The 22,532-nt window shown below is 41.2% G+C and overlaps 1 protein-coding gene and 2 long non-coding RNA genes across 3 annotated transcripts in view; 2 read left to right on the forward strand and 1 right to left on the reverse strand.

Moving 5' to 3' along the window:
• Window positions 1-1,562: 1,562 nt before the first annotated feature.
• LOC149982325 (uncharacterized) lies at window positions 1,563-2,122 on the forward strand. The gene is made up of 3 exons (XR_016497517.1): window positions 1,563-1,701; window positions 1,789-1,965; window positions 2,056-2,122. It is a non-coding gene; the product is annotated as an uncharacterized LOC149982325 (long non-coding RNA).
• Window positions 2,123-6,318: 4,196 nt separating this feature from the next.
• LOC110527456 (actin-related protein 3) lies at window positions 6,319-18,472 on the reverse strand. The gene is made up of 12 exons (XM_021608732.3): window positions 18,198-18,472; window positions 17,596-17,651; window positions 13,191-13,315; window positions 12,641-12,751; window positions 12,460-12,555; window positions 12,002-12,109; window positions 10,020-10,163; window positions 9,611-9,784; window positions 7,606-7,698; window positions 7,256-7,381; window positions 6,996-7,079; window positions 6,319-6,800 (listed from the first exon to the last, which is right to left on the reverse strand). Exons 1-12 carry the CDS (start codon window positions 18,239-18,241, stop codon window positions 6,705-6,707), a joined length of 1,257 nt encoding a protein of 418 aa, XP_021464407.1. The 5' UTR covers window positions 18,242-18,472; the 3' UTR covers window positions 6,319-6,704.
• LOC110527457 (uncharacterized) overlaps window positions 18,399-22,532 on the forward strand; it is a 5,140-nt gene continuing 1,006 nt past the window's right edge. The window contains exon 1 of the long non-coding RNA XR_002474135.3: window positions 18,399-18,496. This is a non-coding gene — a long non-coding RNA (uncharacterized LOC110527457). The remainder of the gene's footprint in view (window positions 18,497-22,532) is intronic.

Below are 22,532 nucleotides of genomic sequence, written 5' to 3' on the forward strand. Positions count from 1 at the left end.
CTTTCTCACGTCGGCCTCGGAGAGCGAGATCACCCAATCCACACGGCCCTCACACCTGGCACGATCTTGTTGTTGTCAAAGCATGCATAAAATTAACAGTGTGTCGGCACTTCCACCGCGCTGGAGTTAGCACACCAGTTGGTGTTGATGTAGAGGAAAACCCCTCCCCCCTAGATGTCCCCGACTCCACTGTCTTGTCCGCCTGGTGAATGGAGAATCCATCGAGTTGGATAGCCATGGGGGGTATCTTGTCCGAGAGCCATGTTTCAGAAAAGCAGAGAATATTGCAGTTTTTAGAGTTGGAAACTTGGCATCTTGCTAGAGCTCTGACTTTACAACTAGAAGATCACTGATGTCATGATTGTACCTTATATATATATTTGTTGAGTTCCCAGTTGTCTTGAAACCACCATCATTCCTGAGCACAGAGTCCTCCCACATGCTGACCTCTGACGTCAACTACTAAGAAAATGACCTCAATAACAGCATTTTAGGCAGTTAAATGTACCAACAAAACATTTGTATTTAAAAAAATCTATTAATATGGTTTTTGAACACTAGAATTTCTTTACAAGCATGATACTGTATTGCCATTAGCCAATCAATGTTTCTCAACTAGTTCAAGCACGTGACTACAGCCAACTGGTATTTACAAATAAATTGCAGTGATTTCTGTCCAATGTGTCACAAAAATGCATTGGTGAGGGAAATTATGGCTTGATTAAACCATTTTTAGCTGCAAATGTGCAGCGATTGGTTAAAATCGCGAGCCCTCTTTTTGAAATGCGGTGATCAGACAGTAATATTGAAGTGATTTGACTGTTATTGGGCAGTTTTCATTTGAAAAAATTCCTGCCTGTGTAAGTGGGCGTTCCCTCTTTTATATGAGCATGCCAGAGATTGGGCGTTCCTATGTCCAGGCATTGCTGACGCATACCAGGGGCCTGTTGCACAAAAGTAGAATTAAGACATCCGGGATAAATGACTCAGCTGAGCTCAATGAAGCCAAAACATGTGCGTCCAGGCTTAATTGGTTGCACAAAGACTAAGCCAGGATGAGCAGACACGGATTCATTAAGCCAGGTGAAACCAATCCTGGATAGGTGCGCGCTCACGGCTCACTCAAATAGACCCCGCCACAGATCACAGATTAACTGATTTACCATGGCAACTAGAGCCGCGTACTTTTCCCCGTCGGAAGCACAAATCCTCATGGAGGCATACGAGGAGGTAAAAGATATAATTAAGAAGAAAGGCAACACCGCCACAGTGATAAAGCAAAGAGAAAAAGCGTGGCAAAGTATTGCAGACCGCCTGAATGCGTAAGTAGTGCACAATTACACACTCACCGCTCCGCTGAAACATCACAATTACAATTCAAATATTTAATTCACATCTCCAAAAATGCAGTTGTACTGTAATTATGAAACGGTTAATTTTTTTTATTGAAATGCACTGCAGATATGAGTGAAATTGTGTAAAGTAACTCCATCACACTGTATAAAGCTATGATAAAAATGTTGATATTTTTACTGAAAACAAGACAAAAATACCAAGTAATTTTTTGCAGTGTGACTCCATTAAGTGTGTGTGTGTGTGTGTGTGTGTGTGTGTGTGTGTGTGTGTGTAGATTAAACATGAACGGGCCAAAACGGACATGGCAGCAGGTCAAAATCAAATACAAGAACATTCTGCAGAATGGTATGGTCCCTGACTAATATTTAACAAAGCACAAGCATATATTGTACCCAGAAGGTGCCTGCTCACACATTGTCTGTACTGTTTTAGCAGTGAAAAAGAATACCCACAGACAAGGCACGGGTGGTGGGTCACCAAAGGCTGACCTTACCCCAGCAGAGGACATGGCCTTGGAGCTAAATAAAGGCAGGCCCGTCTTAGAGGGGATCCCTGGGGGGAAAGAGACGAGCATAGGTTCCTCCCAAGATGCCACCCGCTTCATTCAAGGTATGTCCTTCCATCTCTACATGGGATACAACCACATTCATATTGAATCAATTTGGACTGTCTGACTTTGGTTTACCTATTGCCTTGCAGTGTCTGGCAGCACTGTGTTCCTGTTAGAGCCACCAGCACAAACACCAGACGATGCTGATCCAGTGAGTACTCCATCAAAGGCATACTGTAGGCCTGGCATGTCTTGTCTACTAGCTTCAATATGAATCCGATTAAATGTGATAGGGTGAAGGCCCCAGTGCAGCAGCAACAGCACATGATGGAGACGATGATGAGGAGGAGACCATCTCTCTGGATTCCAGAAGGCATGAGGTATCATGTTAAGACTGTGAAAGTACTATTTACTCTACAATGGTGAGGAGTCCTCATCAAAATCAAAAAATCTAATTTCTTTTACAGGACCCAGATGCTATACAGTGGGAAAACCAGCCTGGCAACATAGTGCGTATTAATAAAAGGACACCACATCCTGCCAAATTCCAGCTGCGCTAATTGTATTGTGTTCACAGAGCTCACAAGCTATCAGAAAGTTGTATGGCAACCACCTCCGGTGCCAAATAGAACTGGCAGACATAGACATTCAGTACAAGAAGAAAAATATGGAAAATCTTGCACTGGAGTTCGAAATAAAAAAGAGGACAATTAGGAAACTGGACCTTGAAATAAAAAAACTTGAGAGGGAGGTGAGATATGCCTTCAATGTACACTGTATGCTAACTGTAACACAAATGTATTAATCATTATTTTTCTTTCCTCCCCCAGCTCCAAGAAGATGACACAGCTCAAAATAAAAATTAGGTATATTCTCGTAAAGTCAAGTGAGCCATGACATATGAGCTCTTATTGTGAGCACACAGGACGGTGGCATCTTTCTAAGGTTTTTTTTATTTTCCCAGCAATCAGTACAACCAAGTCATCGTTATAAGGCATCGCCCTCTTTTGCCCACCCCCCCCAGCACCAGGTGTGGCCACTAGCCTATATGAAGGCCCAAAATTGTGTATTCCTTTCTGCTCTGACAATGGCATGCCCATTCGTGCGAGATGTGGTGGATGAAAAAGCACTTGTGCTGAGGAGAGCCTTCAGGTGAGAAAGGGTCTTCAGGGACCGGTTGGACCCACTGGCCTTCCCTGATGACCATCTATATGAAAGATACAGGTTTTCTGCAGATGGCATCAGGTATCTATGCAGACTACTGGGTCCCAGGATTAAGCACCGCACTGCACGGAGCCATGCACTGAGTGTGGAGCAAATGGTTTGTGTGGCCTTGCGCTTTTTTGCTAGTGGAGCCTTCCTGTACTCAGTGGGGGATGCAGAACAGCTGAACAAGGCCACAATTTGCCGCACAATAAGGAGTGTGTGTCTGGCTATCAAAGCATTAGCAGATGTCTTCATCTCCTTCCCTGGCCACAGAAGACTCTGTGACATCAAAGAGGAGTTCTATAGGATTGCAGGTAAGAGGATCTACAAATTACAGGACAACTGTTAACACATAGTAGGATACTCATTACTTTGTGTGACAGGTTTCCCCAATGTCATTGGTGCAGTGGACTGCACACACATAAGGATAAAAGCCCCCTCAGGTGCCCATGAGGCCGATTTTGTGAATAGGAAATCCTTTCACAGCATTAATGTTCAGGTGAACATAACTTTTTGATATTGTCCATTGACGAACACTCTGCATTGCCAGTGATGTGCATTGATTGGTGTAATATTCCTCATCTTATGATTTCAGATGGTCTGCAATGCTGACTGTGTGATCAGCAATGTTGTGGCAAAATGGCCTGGCTCAGTCCATGACTCCAGAATCTTTCAGGCCTCTGAAATCTATCAGTGCCTATCACAAGGTAAGCCACACAACCCCTATTTATAACCATCATGGCTGTGTCAAGAATATCACTGTGTTTATGAGGTAGTAATGATGAGATTTTGTGTTGACAGGTGAATTCTCTGGTGTGTTGCTGGGAGACAGGGGGTATGGCTGCCAGCCTTTTCTCCTGACACCTTTCACAGACCCCCAGGAAGCACAGCAGGCCTACAACCATGCCCATGCCAGGACCAGGGCCAGAGTTGAAATGACCTTTGGCCTCCTGAAGGCACGCTTTCACTGCCTTCACAAATTAAGGGTCAGCCCTGTTAGGGCATGTGATATTACTGTGGCTTGTGCTGTCCTCCACAATGTGGCCTGCCTGAGGAAGGAGAGGGCCCCCAGAGTGCCACCAGCCATGGACTGGGACAATCCGGCAATCTTCCCTGATGACGACAGTGGTCGGCTGCTGAGGGACCAATATGTGTTGAATTATTTTAGTTAGTATGTGTGCTTTCAATTTTGGTTAAATATGTCCTGCGGTGGCAGAGGAATTTGGGTTTTTTTGGGTTCGTTTTTTGACGAATTTGGCCTCTTATGATGTTTGTGCGGTATACTGTGTGTAATACAAGGCTGCAGGGAGGCTACTGCATCCATTCATTTGTCTGTTCAGTTGATGTGTATGGATTTGTCCTGCATTTATTTTAGTGTGCAGACATGCAGGGTGTGTTATACACATTCAAAGGTCTGTATATGTATCATTTTGTATAATATGCTTAGATTCTGTGCTTTCCATCTTGTAGAGTCACTGTGACTTCAGTTTTGAAAGGAGCTGATGGTTTACCTGCTTTGTTTTGTCCTTATTCAATAAAGGAACATAATGTTACACATTGTGTTTTTATATTCATATGGAATGTGTATTTGTTTATATGACAGAGTACTAGGGCCACACTGAAGAAAAAGGATAAAGTCATAAATTTATGAGGCTGGTTCTTTCTGCAGAAAAGCTACATATTGTTTTTACAGTTTTGATACTTATGACAATGTGATACTTAATATTCTGGCACATCAGCATGTCTTTGTTTATGAAACCATACTGAAGTACAATTTCACGAAATGCCCCACATCTGTCATTTTAACAACTGTCCTCCTTTAAAACAACTGGTTACAATATTATGACTTGTGTTTTTTTCCCCTCTGTGGCCCTAATATTCTAGCATTTTATATATAGCCTTATAGTCTATGGGAAACTGTAAATTATCTAATGATAGCAACATCATCTAAAAATCATTTTTTATCCAAAATCATTGAAATTAATGATCACAAACGTTTAAATAACAGTGGGTCTAGTTATATGTGATAACAATGTATAGTGAGCAGTGAAATAACTATTGGTTTCCATTTGTGGTGACTGCTGACTGACATTAGGGATGAGATTAAATAGATCCTGGAATTTAGCCTGGTCTGGAGCAGGCTAGCTCCACAGAATAAATCTCCATGGTAATTTATACCATAACATATCCTCCTGCCCCCTATCCATCTTTAGTGCAACCAGATTACGGATCAATTGAGCCAGGATCACCAAGATATCCTGGCTTAATCCCTTATCCTAGTTTTGTGCAACAGGCCCCAGATCTTAAAACACCTGGATCGTTAATTATCAGCTAAGAGCACACAACCATTGGTTGATGCATGCAACGTCTGAGCAGGGGGAACACGACCAAAATGGAGGAACCCTGAGCTCATGCGGGAAAGCATGCTCACACGAGAGGGAACACCCACTTACAGACAGGAACCTTGATTTTAAATGGTAAACAGCCATATTAAACACATTTTTGTTTATACACCATCTTTGGTATATACAACTCATTTGTCTATTGTATGTTAATTCCTGATGTAGTCACTCCCTGAAATGTATTTGGGGGGGGGGGGGGATTCCATTGCTGAATATCATTTCATCTTCAGTTTACTGCTTTGTTCATTCACCTTGTTTTGAAAGTTACATATCGAAAGCACTTTCTAGACTTAAGACACTTACTGTAACATTAAAATAGTCCTTTCAGGCCAAAACCATCGAGACACATTTATAGAAATATCTGTCTGCCTTTATTGGAATGTGGGTAGGCGTTGAAATACACGAGATCCTCGACAGCAATGATGGTCTAACAATCATTTCAATTTAACGGATAATACATGTAACTTTTTTTGGTGAAGATACTGTATGATTCAGGGACTCATGGATTATTCCAAACCAATCCACAAAGCGACCACACAACAAAACAAAAAAAAATGGGGATGGTAAGACTACGTTATAGCTTGAGAGAATATAACCACTATCAATATTACATGCGTTATGGGTTCTTGTCCACCCCAAAAATATATATTTAATATATATAAACTCAATAATATGAAACAAACAAGCTATACCCTTGAACACACAGAGAAGTGCATCTGGAAAAAAAAGAGCTATTGAGTAAATATAATCCAACTGTACTTAATTTCTGTATGTGTGGATACCATAGAAATAACGGGCACATACTTAATCATACAGGAGTTCACTTTATTATCCTGTTCTTGCACATTACTTTTATCCTGTTCTTGCACATTACTTTGTGTCCACACAATTGCTCTGAGAATGTTTTTGGCTTTAAGACACCATATCCTTCTCTTTTACATAGATATTCACCCCCATTTGTCAACCTGATAGTTTGGTCTGCAGTTGATAAATGAGTCATTCTCCATAGGAATAGAATCTAGTCCTTCTATTTCTATGTCATTCTCTTCCTGTATTTTGTCTGTAACCGCAGCCCTGGAAATAGGCTAGATTAAGCAGCGACCATAGTGCAGTAATGCCACTCTGCCTCTGTCCGTCCACTCCATTCTGCTCCAACTGCAAGCTCCAGTGATAACTGAGGGAAGTCCTTTTTAAGACATGACCCCGAAGACAGGGTTATGGCGGCAGATACTCGGTCCGATCTCCTCATAGTCTTTTTTGGTGTGGCACACTTGGTAAAATTCCGGCTGAGGAAAGAGTAGATATGACCGTTATTATTTGTTGGTGTACACTTTTCCCTTCAAGTTTCCAATTTTATATTCTAACCAAGGCTAACAAAGCCTCCAAGTGTCTGTCTTGAGCTTTTACATCAGTAGAATATATATATTTCTGATAGTAACATGAGTTAACAGACAAAGACCCCTCTAAGTTTTAGAACTCACAGTTGATGCCAACATGGACCCGCCAAACCAAACAGCGTATCTCTGCATGTGGTGAGTGATGACTTGCACGTCGATGGGTTTGGGCTGGCAAAAGAACATGAAACATAGGTCATTATTGAGGAAATAACACGAGATGATTATGCTGGAAATGCAAAATATGACATCATTTTGAACATTTTAGGAGCCACAACACCCATAAAGATGTAGCATCCCTATAAGAGTGCTTCAGCTGACTAGGTCAAATGTAAATCGGTTCTCACCTTCAACTTGCCACCGCTCAGTTCCTCACTGAGTTTCAGTCTGCCGTCCACTGTCCTTTTCAGGTCCCTCTGCAGACGACGGCCAAAATCTCGGAACATAGTGGAGCCTCCAGAGAGCACAATGTTCTGCATAGCAACAGACAGGGAACCTTGAAATACTCCTGAATAGATCATTTAGAAAGTAAAACCCATTTCATCCTCATAATTTCTGGATGGAGACAAGTCTCAGTATGTGGCATAAATTTATAGTTTTAATAAATCATGAGGGCTGCTTTTATATTGTCAGACACAACGTTCTTGTCGCCTGTCATGTGAATGAAATAAAACGAACTTGAACTCCACAGGCGTACCTTATAGAGGGGACGTCTGACGTCAATAGGGCAGTTCTGAATGACCTCATCAACAACCTCTGAGATGGGCTGGGTGAAGTCAGGGTTGGCAAACTGTGGGAGGAGAAAAGTATAATACAGTACAACCAATGTAATTAACAGAAATGTCAGTTATTTTTCATTTTTTTAAACAACTAATTGACCAATGTCAGTTCAGTTTTCTCCTGGGAGCTCAATGCTGCACATCGCACAGTTTCTCTAGAGATAAATCAGATCTAGCCTGAACTGTGCAATGTAGTAGGGAGTTGTCGTTTCCAACAGGCCAATATTCCACGTAGGTTAGCACATAAAAACATGGTAATTAACTACAATGACCATAATCCATTGTGCATCTATTTGTCCAATCAGTTTATTTTATGCTTGCTACTGAACAGAGAAGAATGCGTGGTCGTGAGGTGATACAGAGAGCAGCTGTTACTTGGCGAGTTACACTATGACACCTGCTCGTCGAACATCTCATTCCAAAATCATTGGCATTAATATGGAGTTGGTCCACCCTTTGAGGATATAACAGCCTCCACTCTTCTGGGAAGGCTTTCCACTAGATGTAGGAACAGTGCTGCATGGTCTTGCTTCCATTTAGCCACAAGATCGTTAGTGAGGTAGGGCACTGATGTTGGGCGATTAGGCCTGGCATGCAGTCGACGTTCCAATTCATCCCAATAGTGTTCGATAGGGTTGATGTCAGGGCTCTGTGCAGGCTAGTCAAGTTCTTCCACACCGATCTCGAAAAAACCATTTCTGCATGCACCTTGCTTTGTGCACGGGGCTATTGTCATGCTGAAAACAGGAACGGGCCTTCCCCAAACTGTTGCCACGTTCACCTGGCATCCACCAAACCCAGATTTGTTTGTTGGACTGCCAGATGGTGAAGTGTGATTCATCACTCCAGAGAACTAATTTTCCCTGCTCCAGAGTCCAATGGTGGCGAGCTATACACTACTCCAGCAGACGCTTGGCATTGCGCATGGTGATCTTAGGCTTGTGTGCGGCTGCTCGGCCATCAAAACCCATTTCATGAAGCTCCCGACAAACAGTTATTGTGCTGACATTGCTTCTAGAGGCAATTTGGAACTCAGTAGTGGGTGTTGCAACCAAGGACAGACAATTTTTATGCGCATCAGCACATGGTGGTCCTGTTCTGTGAGCTTGTGTGGCCTACCACTTCGCGGCTGAGCCGTTGTTGCTCTTAGATGTTTCCACTTCTCAATAACAGCACTTACAGTTGACCGGCACAGCTATAGCAGGGCAAACATTTGACGAACTGACTTGTTGGGAAGGTGGCATCCTATGACGGTGCCATCCTATGACGGTGCCACGTTGAAAGTCCAAGCTCTGCAGTAAGGCCATTCTACTGCCAATGTTTGTCTATAGAGATTGCATGGCGGTGTGCTCAATTTTATACACCTGTCAGCAACGGGTGTGGCTGAACTAGCCGAATCCACTAATTTGAAGGGGTGTCCACATACTTTTGTATATATAGTATATCTCTACCTGAATATACATGATCTAAGTGATTGATAGTTGGTATTCAGCAGTCATTAAAATATGCCTAATTTACTTTGAAGAACTACAAAATAGTTATTTTGTCAGACAGCATGAGCATCAACTCTAAAGAGATGATGACTTGGAATTAAATAATAAAGTCATCAAATAAAACAAATGTAATATACACAACTGAAATATTTTATTAAAGTAAAGTAATGTGAATAAATTATGGTTATAGGTGATAAGCAGTAATGGGCGGTCACTACCATCATGAGACTTTTATTAATTGTTTTATTCTGTGTTACAGTATTCAACCCACATACTGCACAATGGATTTAATGTTTAAAAATTATTTTCAAAACCAAAATCCTTAATTATGTTTTAATAATCAAACCAAAAAGCACTACAATCGCTCAGCACTAGATACATTACATAATACAAGCACAACAATATATATTGAAAGTCAATGGGATCATACCTCTGGGTGGAAGAAGATCTCGGGGCCGAGGAAGCGCTCGTAGCCCACGTCGATGGTGAACTCTTTCTTGCTGATGGAGTTGATGCCCGTGTACTGCTTGATCCACTTAGAGCCGTCCGTATCGTACTTGTTGAACTCTTTCACCAGGTCAGGGCAGACATAACTGAACCTTTCCTGGAACACAATATGGAATCGTTATCAATTGTAAGTCATAAACAAGTATACATAAGACACTGGGTAGATGCCAAAGAGTTAACAAGAAGGAGTCATGATCTGTGACTGTACATCTCTGGTCAATGGTGCAGCAATACTGACATCTGCTGTTGAACCTGAGAAATGCTCACAAATAATACATGTATAAATTCCTTCGGTTTGTGTAGGGAACAAAAAGTTAGAAATGTGTAGGTACCTTGACGGCTTTGGCTGTTTCCAATGACTGCTCTGGTGGGATGCCCACCTCCCGCTCTCTCAGCAGCTGCTGGGTGAAGTAGGTGATGTCTCGACCAGCGATGGGGATATGCTTTATACAGCTACCGATTACGTAGCCTTCCGCCTGGAAGAAAACACAACACCAATCAACCACACAATCCATTATCACTCATACAGGAATGCAATACGTTACCATGTATGTGTTAGCAATAGTTGGAAGTTTACATACATTTAGGTTCGAGTCATTAAAACTCGTTTTTCAACCACTACACAAATTTCTTGTTAACAAACTATAGTTTTGGCAAGTTGGTTAGGACATCTACTTTGTGCATGACAAGTAATTTTTCCAACAATTGTTTAGAGACAGATTATTTCACTGTTTCACAATTCCAGTGGGTCAGAAGTTTACATGCACTAGGTTGACTGTGCCTTTAAACAGCTTGGAAAATTCCAGAAAATGTTGTCATGGCTTTAGAAGCTTCTGATAGACTAATTGACATATTTTGAGTCAATTGGAGGTGTACCTGTGGATGTATTTCAAGGCCTACCTTCAAACTCAGTGCCGCTTTGATATCATGGGAAAATCTAAAGAAATCAGCCAAGACTTCAGGAAAAAAAAATCTGGTTCATCCTTGGGAGCAATTTCCAAACGCTTGAAGGTACCATGTTCATCTGTACAAACAATAGTATGCAAGTATAAACACCATGGGACCACGCAGCTGTCATACCGCTCAGGAAGGGGACACGTTCTGTCTCCTAGAGATTAATGTACTTTGTGCAAAAAGTGAAAATCAATCCCAGAACAAGAGCAAAGGACCTTGTGAAGATGCGGGAGGAAACCGGTACAAAAGCATCTATAGCCACAGTAAAACGAGTCCTATATCGACATAACCAGCAAGGAAGAAACCACTGCTCCAAAACCGCCATAAAAAAAGCCAGACTACGGTTTGCAACTGCACATGGGGACAATGATCATACTTTGATGAAACAAAAATAGAACCGTTTGGCCAAAATGACCATCGTTATGTTTGGAGGAAAAAGAGGGAGGCTTGCAAGCCGAAGAACACCATCCAAACCGTGAAGCACAGGGGTGGCAGCATCATGTTGTGGGGGTGCTTTGCTGCAGGAGGGACTGGAGCACTTCACAAAATAGAAGGCATCATGAAGCAGGAAAATGGTGTATATATTGACGCAACATCTCAAGACATCAGTTAAAGTTTGGTCGCAAATGGGTCTTCCAAATGGACAATGACCCCAAGCATACTTCCAAAGTTGTGGCAAAATGGCTTAAGGACAACAAAGTCAAGGTATTGGAGTGGCCATCACAAAGTCCTGACCTCAATCCTATAGAAAACTTGTGAGCAGAACCGAAAAAGCGTGTACGAGCAACGAGGCCTACACACCTGACTCAGTTACACCAGTTCTGTCAGGAGGAAGGGGCCAAAATTCACCCAACTTATTGTGGGAAGCTTGTAGAAGCTTACCCGAAACGTTTGACCCAAGTTAAACAAGTTAAGGCAATGCTACCAAATACTAATTGAGTGTATGTAAACGTCTGACACACTGGGAATGTGATGAAAGAAATTAAAGGTGAAATAAATCACTCTCTACTATTATTCTGATATTACACATTCTTAAAATAAAGTGGTGATCCTAACTGACCTAAAAACAGGGAATTTTTACGAGGATTAAATGTCAGGAATTGTGAAAAACTGAGTTTAAATGTATTTGGCTACGGTATGTAAACTTCCGACTTCAACTGTAGTTCGAATACAGCCGAGGAGTGTTCAGTAGGGCACACCGTACCAAACTTTTGCAACAGATTAAGAAAATGTGTTCTTGTTGGACAAGTTCAGGAAGTTCCTCCCCATTTCACTTTGCTTCAAAACATTTGCCTCCTACTAAACATGACCCAGTTCTAGTAAAGACTACATGGAATGATGATCGAAGGCATGTACCCACCACTGGGATGACGTGAGTGACCCCATCACCGCTATCAATCACCGTCCCTGTCAGTGTCCTTTCGCCCACTTGTCTGGAGGTCCATGAGGCTGCCAGCGCCAGGACCGCCTGAGGAGGAAAACACAGACCGTGTCACTTTCCACTAATGATTACAACATGTATTCAAAGAGTCTCAGATCAGGAGTGCTAATCTAGGATCAGTTTAGCCTTTTAGATCACAATCAATAAGATTACATATAGTCAGTGGGGAGATCTGATCCTAGATCAGCACTCCTACTCCTGTTTTGAAAAGGGTCCCAGAACTGTGATCCACCCAGAGGTTTCGCGGACACCATAATTTTCTCTGTGAAGTGTATTGAGAGTTGTGATAATGCATTCGAAATCAAGTTTGACTTGACCATGAAGAGGTGCAGGGAAGAGATTATATAGAACCAACATAGAACGTAGAGAGGATTTACCTGTACAGCGATGTAAAGACCTGGAACATTGAAGGACTCAAACATAATCTCTGCTGTGTACTCTCTGTTTTCAGGGGTATTCAGAGGGGGCTCTGTCTGTGGAGAAGAAAAGTACAAATCCCATAGGTTCCTGCTACTAGGTAGCATAATTTCCACACTAATGTGCATGTTATGAACGTACCAAGAGGAAGTAGTGGTCCTCGGGCTCTGCCCTCAGATACTTGAAGATGACCTGTTCCATGAACCTCTCCATGAGATCCCAGTCTTCCACGATCCCATGACGAATGGGCCACTGTAACAAGAACAACCACACACACACACCATTATTTTTCTAGTTCTACTCAGTTCTAACAGGCATTCCGCATGACTTTACATTTAACATTTACATTTAAATCTACAGTTGAAACAATAAAGCAAACTCTCCGACAGTTTCGGTAAAAATCTGACTAATGGGGTGAAGAAATTTAACCACTCTAAAAAGCATAGATAGATATATGGTTGCAAGGACTGACCATCCAACATAGTAGGTTTCACCATGTTTTGTTTACAAACATTGGAGTAAAAACAAGATTATATTTCAGTTCTGATGGGATATGCCAGTTGAACCAAGCTTATGAGGAAGTTATAAATTAAATTATATTAATTACTTTAGAATATAAGTCCAAAAATGTATGTAGAGCCTGCAGGTTAGCCTTTAAGTAGACCTCCCATCACTGGAAAATGCAATGTACCTTTGTTGCATAATTTGGTTTGTCTATTGCCTCGTCACCGATGTAAAAGTCCAGATCGTCCACCCCCTTCGTCATCCTGCGCTGGGCTTGGTCTCCAACCTTGGCCGACTCTTTGATGGCAATACCTGAAGTTTAGGAAGATTCAACGCCATCAATCCTTAGTACCAGCCTAGATATGGTTTGGACATTGTTGATTGAAACATCATGACTTGAGTGTGCTGATAGTCAACTTTACAAAGGTGGGCTGATTAAATCAAGCATAGGGAAAGGAAACTGCTGATGCTAACCATGAGAAGAAACTCAATGAGTGGCAAGCCTATTACTTCGATAGGTCTTGTAAAGTCAGTAAACAAAGACACACATTTTTATTAAAGAAATACTGAACGCACTGATTCTACATGGGTTTTTCCAGTTGCTCATTACGAAAAACAAGATTTCAGTCACGGGGGTGTGGTTCGATGTGGCGGTTACGGATGTTTGTTCCCCATGATACACCATAGGAATAAAGCCAGTATCACTTTCTCAAAAAATAGTCAGAATGAATTCAATTAAATTTAAATCAAGACAAATGGCTTTATTGGCATGGGAAACATAGGTTTACATTGCAAAAGCAAGTGAAATAGATAAATAAACAATTAAATTAACAGTAAACATTACTCTCACCAAAGTTTCAAAGGAATAGAGACATTTCAAATAACATAATATGGCTATGTACAGTGTTACAACAATGTGAAAATAGTTAAAGTACAAAAGGGAAAATAAACAAACATATGTGTTTACAATGGTGTTTGTTCTTCACTGGTTGCCCTTTTCTTGTGGCAACGTGTCACAAATCTTGCTGCTCTGATGGCACACGGTGGTATTTCACCCAATAGATATGGGAGTTTATCAAAATGTACATTTGTTTTCTAATATGGTCATACATTTGGCAGGAGGTTAGGAAGTGCAGCTCAGTTTCCATCTCATTTTGTGGGCAGTGTGCACATAGCCTGTCTTCTCTTGAGAGCCAGGTCTGCCAACAGCGGCCTCTCTCAATAGCAAGGCTATGCTCACTGAGTCTGTACATAGTCAAAGCTTTCCTTCATTTTGGGTGAGTCACAGTGGTCAGGTATTCTGCCATTGTGTACTCTCTGTTTAGGGCCAAATAGCATTCCAGTTTGCTCAGTTTATTTGTAATTTCCTTCCAATGTATCAAGTAATTATCTTTTTGTTTTTTCATGATTCAGATGAGTCCAATTGTGTTGCTGTCCTCTGTGGAGTCTGTTTATGTTTGTGAAAAATGCCCCAGGACCAGCATGCTTAGGGGACTCTTCTCTAGGTTAATATCTCTGTAAGTGACAGCTTTGTTATGGAAGGTCTGGGAAACACTTCCTTTTAGGTGGTTGTAGAATTGAACAGCTCTTTTCTAGCTTTTGATAATTAGCGGGAATCTCATGCTTTATCACCCCCCTACCATCGCCCCTACAATGGCGCATTCACGAATGCCTCCGCCACATGCACAAGTGCCTCAAAGCTGTGGGAGTGGAAATTAGAGGGTGTAGAGGCTTACTTAGACCCTCTGATAGCCATTTCGACCAAGCCAGCAAGACTGCATGCTCCAGCGTGAAGTGGTATCCCAACATGCATATGTTTGGAGTTTGCGCAATTTCATACAAAAGAATGGAGAGGAGTGCCTAATTACATGACACATGCATTTGTTTTCAACCGATTTAAAACTTGACATGTAACAAATGGAATACCTCCCAAATTAAATGTTAGAGGTTTACATCTTGTAAATAGGTGGGGGGGGGGGGGATTTGTTATTTGGAATTTCATGTGTTTTATTATTTGAATGTGGCACATGAATTGCATCATTCAAGTCACAAGTGTGTCCTAAAGTTGGTTTATTGAACCCCCTGCCACTCTGAAAGTCTCCCTCTGAGTAGTCAGCAACAGGTGACAACGGACACCCTCTGAGCGAGTTGGTAGGGCCGAGGGAGTGGTTTGTAATTCACCGTAAAATAGCTTGAGAAATATTTACTTTACTTTGACGTTGTTGCAGAGGAGCTTTTAGTCGCACAGTTTTACATCTAGCTAAGGTGTTTGGTGCAGTATTTCTTAAGTAAAACATTTTTGTGACGTCTTGTTTTATGTAAACAAAGTCTGAGCCGCTGGGCAAGTTTGTCTCGCTGTCTGTGGTCTTCCATATGACTGGATATCCTGTGGTAATGGGCGTTGTTGAAATCAAAACCAAACCCTTAAATCATGACAAACTCTTGAACACAAATCTCACAAAACTCTGTTTTGGACGATACTGACCTTATGACCAAATTTAACCTACTTGAGCTTTTTAGTCAATTTTATCGCTGGAATAAATGTTTGACTAATATCAATGTCACATACATTGTTTTCAACTAAAAGTTATTGGATGTTTTTAATTATTTTCACAACATTGAATAATGAAGTAAGCTTTATCCGACAACTTTTTGAGTGTGAACCAATTACACCCCTTTGTCTGAATTTGTGTTTTTTACGCACCAGCTATGCTTCTGGGAGAGAGCCACCGTTCTCTTTCGATTTGAAAATACATTAGACACAGGACATTCTAAATCAGCAGGTTTTGCATGGATGGAGTTACGGCTTGTCTGGTGACATCACGAGATGGTAAATAAGTTAATAGAACAAAAGAGTTCCAAACCACTTTGCCAATAACAGCTAGTTTTCAGTTGTTCCAACCCTGCTCAGACTACACCCAAACAGTCCTAGCAAAATTATTGCTTGAGAATTATAATCTTTTGCTTAAAAGACATGTTTCTTTTTGACTATTTTTATGGAAAACTATTACAGTAAGGTACTTAATTGTACCCAGATATGATTTGATGTTGACATAAAAACAGTTGCATTGGGCCTTTAACTATCTGCATAATGTGACTTCATTGACAAAGTTGATCACTTTGGTTTATGTACGTGTGGCCCGGGCCACACGTACATAAAATGTATGCACACATGACTGCAAGTCGATTTTGATAAAAATGTCTGCTAAATGGCATACATTATATATTATTATAATGTCGGACGATGAACATTGTTCCCTCAACTACTTCCTTGTAGCCTCTAAATGTGTAGGCCTACTTGTCATCCACCCAGGCTCCTAAACGTGCACATGTCATCTATCTACTGGCTACTTCAAGTCCTTAGCAAGCCTTAGCAAGTTTGTCCGTTATTCTAGTCAACAGGGGCACTTCTGCTATGGAGCCATAACACTGAATATAGGCTGGACTAGCTTCCTTTCAAGCGGTGTCTGGACAGTTTCAAGTACTGAAAACAAGTGAATAGGCTAAAATAATTGAAAATAGACAAAAATGGTTTGCATTTATCACTGAATAACTAGTCTATGGTGCCTCTAACAAGCTAGCATTGCCATTTAGGGTCCACTGGATGACTCCTTGCTAGAGGAAGGCGGCCAACTCAAACTTTGTGGTTTTACAATTTTGTTGAATTAGGCGTGTTCGCCTACTTCCATTGAGCACTCCAATCAGATAAGAAAAACAGGAAGGACCGATACCAAAATGCTTTCAGCAGCTTCATTTAACTAATGACCATACAGTATGTCCGCCTTATGAGTTAGGCTCCATTATTTGGCTTATAGACCAAGGATTTTCTGTTTAAATGGAGAATTGGCTCTGGAAGCCAAAACAACCAACAACCTCCATCTAAACGTGAATCGATTCTCAATTGCGGTATGTTTCTAAAAACATAAATCCCTCTACTTTCATATCTAATCAAAATGCAGGATGCACACTTACTGTACACTGTTTTAACACCGCTGCAGCTGACCATATTTATCAGTGACAACACATTTGTGGCGTCCGTCTTCCGTTTACACACAGGTGTTCGGAAGAAGCAGATAGCGTTTTAGCACAGGTAACCCACTCTTTATTCTGTCTGTTTGCCATAAACAAGCGCCGTAACATGGAAATATGGCCGTGTGGGAACCCTAACCCTATTTTCTTTCATTATTATTTATCGTTGATATAAAATATCCTTATGCTGCCAAAACCGTACTGCAAGCGATGCGTGTTAATGTTCAGACCGAGCTTCGCGGTTCTTAACAAAACTCCTCAGTACAGAAGACACCTTCGTTCAATGACCCGTGTAGTGGAAAGGAACTGATAGTCATGATCAAGGGCTACATATGAATGGGCATGGTACATTATCATTAGAAGACTGTATGACAGCGTTTCCCAAACTCAGTCCTCGGGACTCCAAGGGGTGTTTTTTTTTTGCCCTAACACTACACAGGTGATTCAAATGATCAAAGCTTGATGATCAGTTGATAATTTGAATCAGCTGTTTAGTGCTTGGGCAAAAACCAAAACGTGCACCGAGTTCGGGAACCGATGCTGTGTGACACAGAAATACTTACATGAAGGAACAATAAACTGTGGCTCTGTGTTTCCAGCATATCCAATCTTTGTGTACCTACAACAAATGCATTGCATGAGAAAGTTCAGTGGGTTATATAGATCATAATGGTGTAATCATTATAGCTCATGATGCATGATCTAAAGCAATGGGGGGGGGTACTTCTGGGGTACTCAGTCCGAGCAGAGCAAAATTCAGTTGGTGGTACAGTAACCGAAAAAGGTTGTAAACAACTCATCTAACGGGTGGCATGACTGTCTATGGACTAGGTCAGTTATACGCTTCCACAAGTTAAAACATACATTGTACGTAGACTACAGTAACAGATTAAAGTCAATGCATCCTGCTAATGTAACTTCTAACGAGTGGGGGACACTGATGGAAATCAGCTACTAGCAAGCTATCTTCTTGAACCTAAAATGGTTAACTAGCTAGTTTGCTGGCTAGATTAAACGAAATGAAGCAAATAAAGGTTGTTGCTGACTAGCTAGCTATCTTGATTTGTTTACTTTGCACGCCCAACGTGTATGCCATGTCTGGGTGCATCTAGCTAAAGCCAATGAATTAGTTAGCTAGCTATTAGCATTAGCACTTGCTACTTACCCTGTGCCACAGTCAACTACACAAGCCGGTAGACGTCCAGCCATGTTTCCTTAAATATCTACTGCAGAATGCAATGGTGAATTGCAGCTATATTCCAAATGGGTCTTATAAAAAGGAAAGTCGTTTGTTTTGGGTAGAGGGATAACCATTTATTTAGCTAGCTAGTTTAGAGGCGGAACCCTGAACCCGCAGAGTGAAGTTACTTCCGCAATCACATGATGCGGAAGTTTAAAGTGGCTGACGAGACGCTGATCATAACGTTTGTTAAAGCATTTCTAATATCGCACATTATCAGAGGGGTAAGTAAATGTACACGTTCTAATTGCATGTAAAACATATGAAACAATTATTCTCTATAATGTACCGGTCGTTTTTATAGTAGCAGCAATATAACTGTTCAGTCAATTCATGGACAGGATTCTGTGACTGCTGATGAGGGTAGTAGACTATCTGAATAGAATATCTTCTTTGAACATTGCATGACGCTATTGAAATAAATTACATTTAAAAGCATTGTATCAATGCGTTAGATTGACCTTTTGGGTGAACATGAAAACCAATATCTCTTCTCTCTATCCTATGTAAATTGTTCAATAGTATTGGTAAAATTGGGAGATTCAAGAAGTATACTGCATGAGTGATCTGTTTCACCCAAGTGAAACAAAAGTTCTCAAAAGTTTCCATTTTCAGAGCTATGTGTCCCTCGAAGCTATAGGCTAGTGCAGCACCCCAAAAAACATCTCCAGCGACCTGCTCTGCTTAAAGATGATATCATTGATTTACCTCCCATCAACCAGCCAAGGAGGATTGTATTCCCTTCCACCATGACCACATGGAAGGCCACTGATAAAGAAGATATATTAGCTGAGAGAGCTCTGGGGCTGAGAGCTGGATCCATCATGGAGGGCCATCTAGCGGCTAGACTAGATCCAATCCTTGAGCTTTTTAGAACATTGCCTTATTTCTCTCCAGGAAGAGTCTTTCATCGCTCACGTCGGTGGTCCGTCACTCCCTATATACTCACAAAGCCCTCAGCTTTCTCTTCTTGTTCAAACGGTCCTCTCCATTCTCCAGTCAGTGGGAGAAACCATCCCTTTACTGTGTTTCGACATTAGGATGGGAAGAGGAAAAGCTGACAAATGGATACAGTTTAGCTGAGAAACCTCTCAAAGGTACATTTGATTCCTGTCCTCATTTAATATTAAATGTACATGCCCAGAGTTACTGTATTTGAAGGGTATAAGAAAGAGGATGCATGCAGTAAATTGTTATTATACTTGGGGTGTATTACTATTTCACCATTAGGTGGCAATATGCATTTGACAGTACAATGTACAGTCAGTGCCAATAGAAAGTACACCCCCTTGAACTTGTGGGATTGAAATAGATTTAATTACTTTTTTTTTTACATTGATCTCCACAAAATACTCTGTCAAAGTGAACATTTCTATGTATGTGTGTATATATATATATATATATAACAATTAAATGACTAAAATATAGTCGTTACATAAGTATTTGCCCCATTTGTTTAGGTATGCCTAAATTAGTTCAGAAGTAAATTTAGTTCAACAAATCACATAATACGTTATATGGACTCACCAGGTATGTGCCTGGTTAGGACGCCAGGTGGCGCCCCTGGGGTGGGGGGGCTGTCACACCAGGATCTTTTTCACCTGTCTTGCGCTTGTCTCCACCCCCCACCAAGTGTCTCCTATTCTTCCCCATTATCCCCTGTGTATTTATACCTGCGTTTTCTGTTTGTCTCTTGCCAGTTCGTCTTGTTTTGTCAGGTCTTACCAGTGTATTTCCTGTTTTTCAAGTTCTTGTTTTCTAGTCTTCCCAGGTTCCGACCTTTCTGCCTGTCCTGACCCTGAGCCTGCCTGCCGTTCTCTCCATGATTGACTCTGCCTTGGATTACGAACCTCTACCTGCCCTTTGCCTGTCCCTTTGTTTTAATACATTTGTTATAATACATACTATGAGAACCAAACTATCCGCCTCTTGTGTCTGCATTTGGGTCATATCCTGAGTTGTGATAGTTGTTCATTATTTTGACCTTCCTATCTACCATATACTCCATCTAAACGTGAATCAATTCCCAGTTGCGGTACGGTTAAAATACTTCTCCTGGACATTATCGTTCACCTTGATAAGACAAGACGTGAAAAAAAATGCTATTTTGCTAATGTATGAAAGGGGTCCCTGGGTCTCCGGTTTGCCTGGGAGGGTTCCCTGGGCAAGACAAGGTTGAAGACCCCTGCTATAGAAAGAGAGGATGAATGCCAATCCAATCACGGCACAGGAACTGGACAGAAATATACACTATATATATACAAAAGTATGTGGACGCCCCTTCGGCTATTTCAGCCACACCTGTTCCTGACAGTTATATAAAATCAAGCATACAGCCATGCAGTCTCCATAGACAAACATTGGCAGAAGAATGGTCTTACTGAAGAGCTCAGTGACTTTCAACATAGCACCTTTCCAACAAACCACATACTTTTGGTCATGTAATATACCATTCTAGTCAAAACTTTGGACACATCTACTCATTCAAGGGTTTTTCTTCATTTTTGACTATTTTCTACATTGTAGAATAATAGTGAAGACATCAAAACTATAAAATAACACACGTGGAAGTAATCAAAAAGGTGTTAAACAAACCAAAATATATTCTACATATTTGATTCTTCAATATAGCCAGCCTTTGCCTTGAAAACAGCTTTGCACACTCTTGGGATTCTCTCAACCAGCTTCATGAGGTAGTCACCTGGAATGCATTTAAATTAGCAGGTGTCCCTTGTTAAAAGTACATTTTGGGGAATTGATTTACTTCATAATGCGTTTGAGCCAATCAGTTGTGTTTAAACAAGGTAGGGTTAGTACAGAAGATAACCCTATTTGGTGAAAGACCAAGTCCATATTATGGCAAGAACAACTCAAATAAGCAAAGAGAAACGATGGTCCATCATTACTTTAAGACATGAAGCTCAGTCAATCCAGAATATTTTAAGAACTTTGAAAGTTTCTTCAAGTGCAGTCGCAAAAGCCATCAAGCGCTATGATGAAACTGGCTCTCATGAGGACCGCCACTTAAGGAAGACACAGAGTTACCTCTGCTTCAGAGGATAAGTTCATTAGAGTTACCAGCCTCAGAAATTGCGGCCCAAATAAATGCTTCACAGAGTTCAAGTAAGAGACACATGAGACCAAATTTGAGATTTTTGGTTCCAACCACTATCTTTGTTTGACGCATAATAGGTGAACGGATGATCTTTTCATGTGTGGTTCCCACCATGAAGCATGGAGGTCTGATGGTGTGGGAGTGCTTTGCTTGTGACACTGTCGGTGATTTATTTACAATTCAAGGCACACTTAACCAGCATGGCTACCACAGCATTCTGCAGCAATACGCCATCCTATCTGGTTTGCGCTTAGTGGGACTATAATTTATTTTTCTGCAGGACAATGACCCTAAACACACCTCCAGGCTGTGTAAGGGCTATTTGACCATGCAGGGGAGAGATGGAGAACTGCATCAGATGACCTGGCCTCCACAATCACCCAACCTCAACCCAATTGAGATGGTTTGGAATGAGTTGGACCGCAGAGTGAAGGAAAAGCAGCCAACAAGTGCTCAACTCCTTCAAGACGGTTGGAAAAGCATTCCCCATGAAGCTAGTTGAGAGAAAGCCAAGAGTGTAGAAAGCTGTCATCAAGGCAAACGGTGGCTACTAATGAAGAATCTCAAAATTGAAATATATTTTGATTTGTTTAACACTTTTGTGTTATTTTATAGTTTTGATGTCTTATTCTACAATGACTGGTACTGTATATATTGACCAAGAATATAAACGTAACAATTGCAGCGATTTTACTGAGTTACTTTTCATATAAGGAAATCAGTGAATTTAAATAAATTAATTAGGCCCTAACTTATTTCACATGATTTCACATGACTAGGCAGGGGTCAGGCCCAGCCAATCAGAATTAGTTATTTGCAAAAAAGGGCTTTATTACAGACATATATACTCCTCCGTTTCATCAGCTGTCCAGGTGGCTGGTCTCAGATGATCCTGCAGGTGAAGAAGCCAGATGTGGAGATCCTGGGCTGGCGTGGTTACACATGGTCTGCGGTTGTGAGGCCGGTTGGCCGTACTGCCAAATTCTCTAAAATGGCGTAGAGAAATGAACATACATTTATCTGGAAACAGCTCTGGTGGACATTCCTGCAGTCAGCATGCCAATGGCATGCTCCCTCAAAACTTGAGACATCTGTGGCATTGTGTTTTGTAAAAAAAACAAAAACATTTTAGAGTGGCCTTTTGT

The sequence above is a fragment of the Oncorhynchus mykiss genome, chromosome 7 (genome assembly GCF_057628025.1).
Source record: "Oncorhynchus mykiss isolate SJ-2025 chromosome 7, ASM5762802v1, whole genome shotgun sequence".
In the NCBI taxonomy this organism is placed as follows: Eukaryota; Metazoa; Chordata; class Actinopteri; order Salmoniformes; family Salmonidae; genus Oncorhynchus; species Oncorhynchus mykiss.

Excerpts from the sequence above, each read along its gene's own strand:
- LOC110527456 (XM_021608732.3), bottom strand. The coding sequence starts at position 18,241 with ATGGCTGGACGTCTACCGGCTTGTGTAGTTGACTGTGGCACAGG. Across the intron at positions 12,752-13,190 it reads AACCAAATTATGCAACAAAG|TGGCCCATTCGTCATGGGAT; the intron begins GTACATTGCATT and ends TTCTTGTTACAG. Across the intron at positions 9,785-10,019 it reads AAACAGCCAAAGCCGTCAAG|GAAAGGTTCAGTTATGTCTG; the intron begins GTACCTACACAT and ends ATTGTGTTCCAG.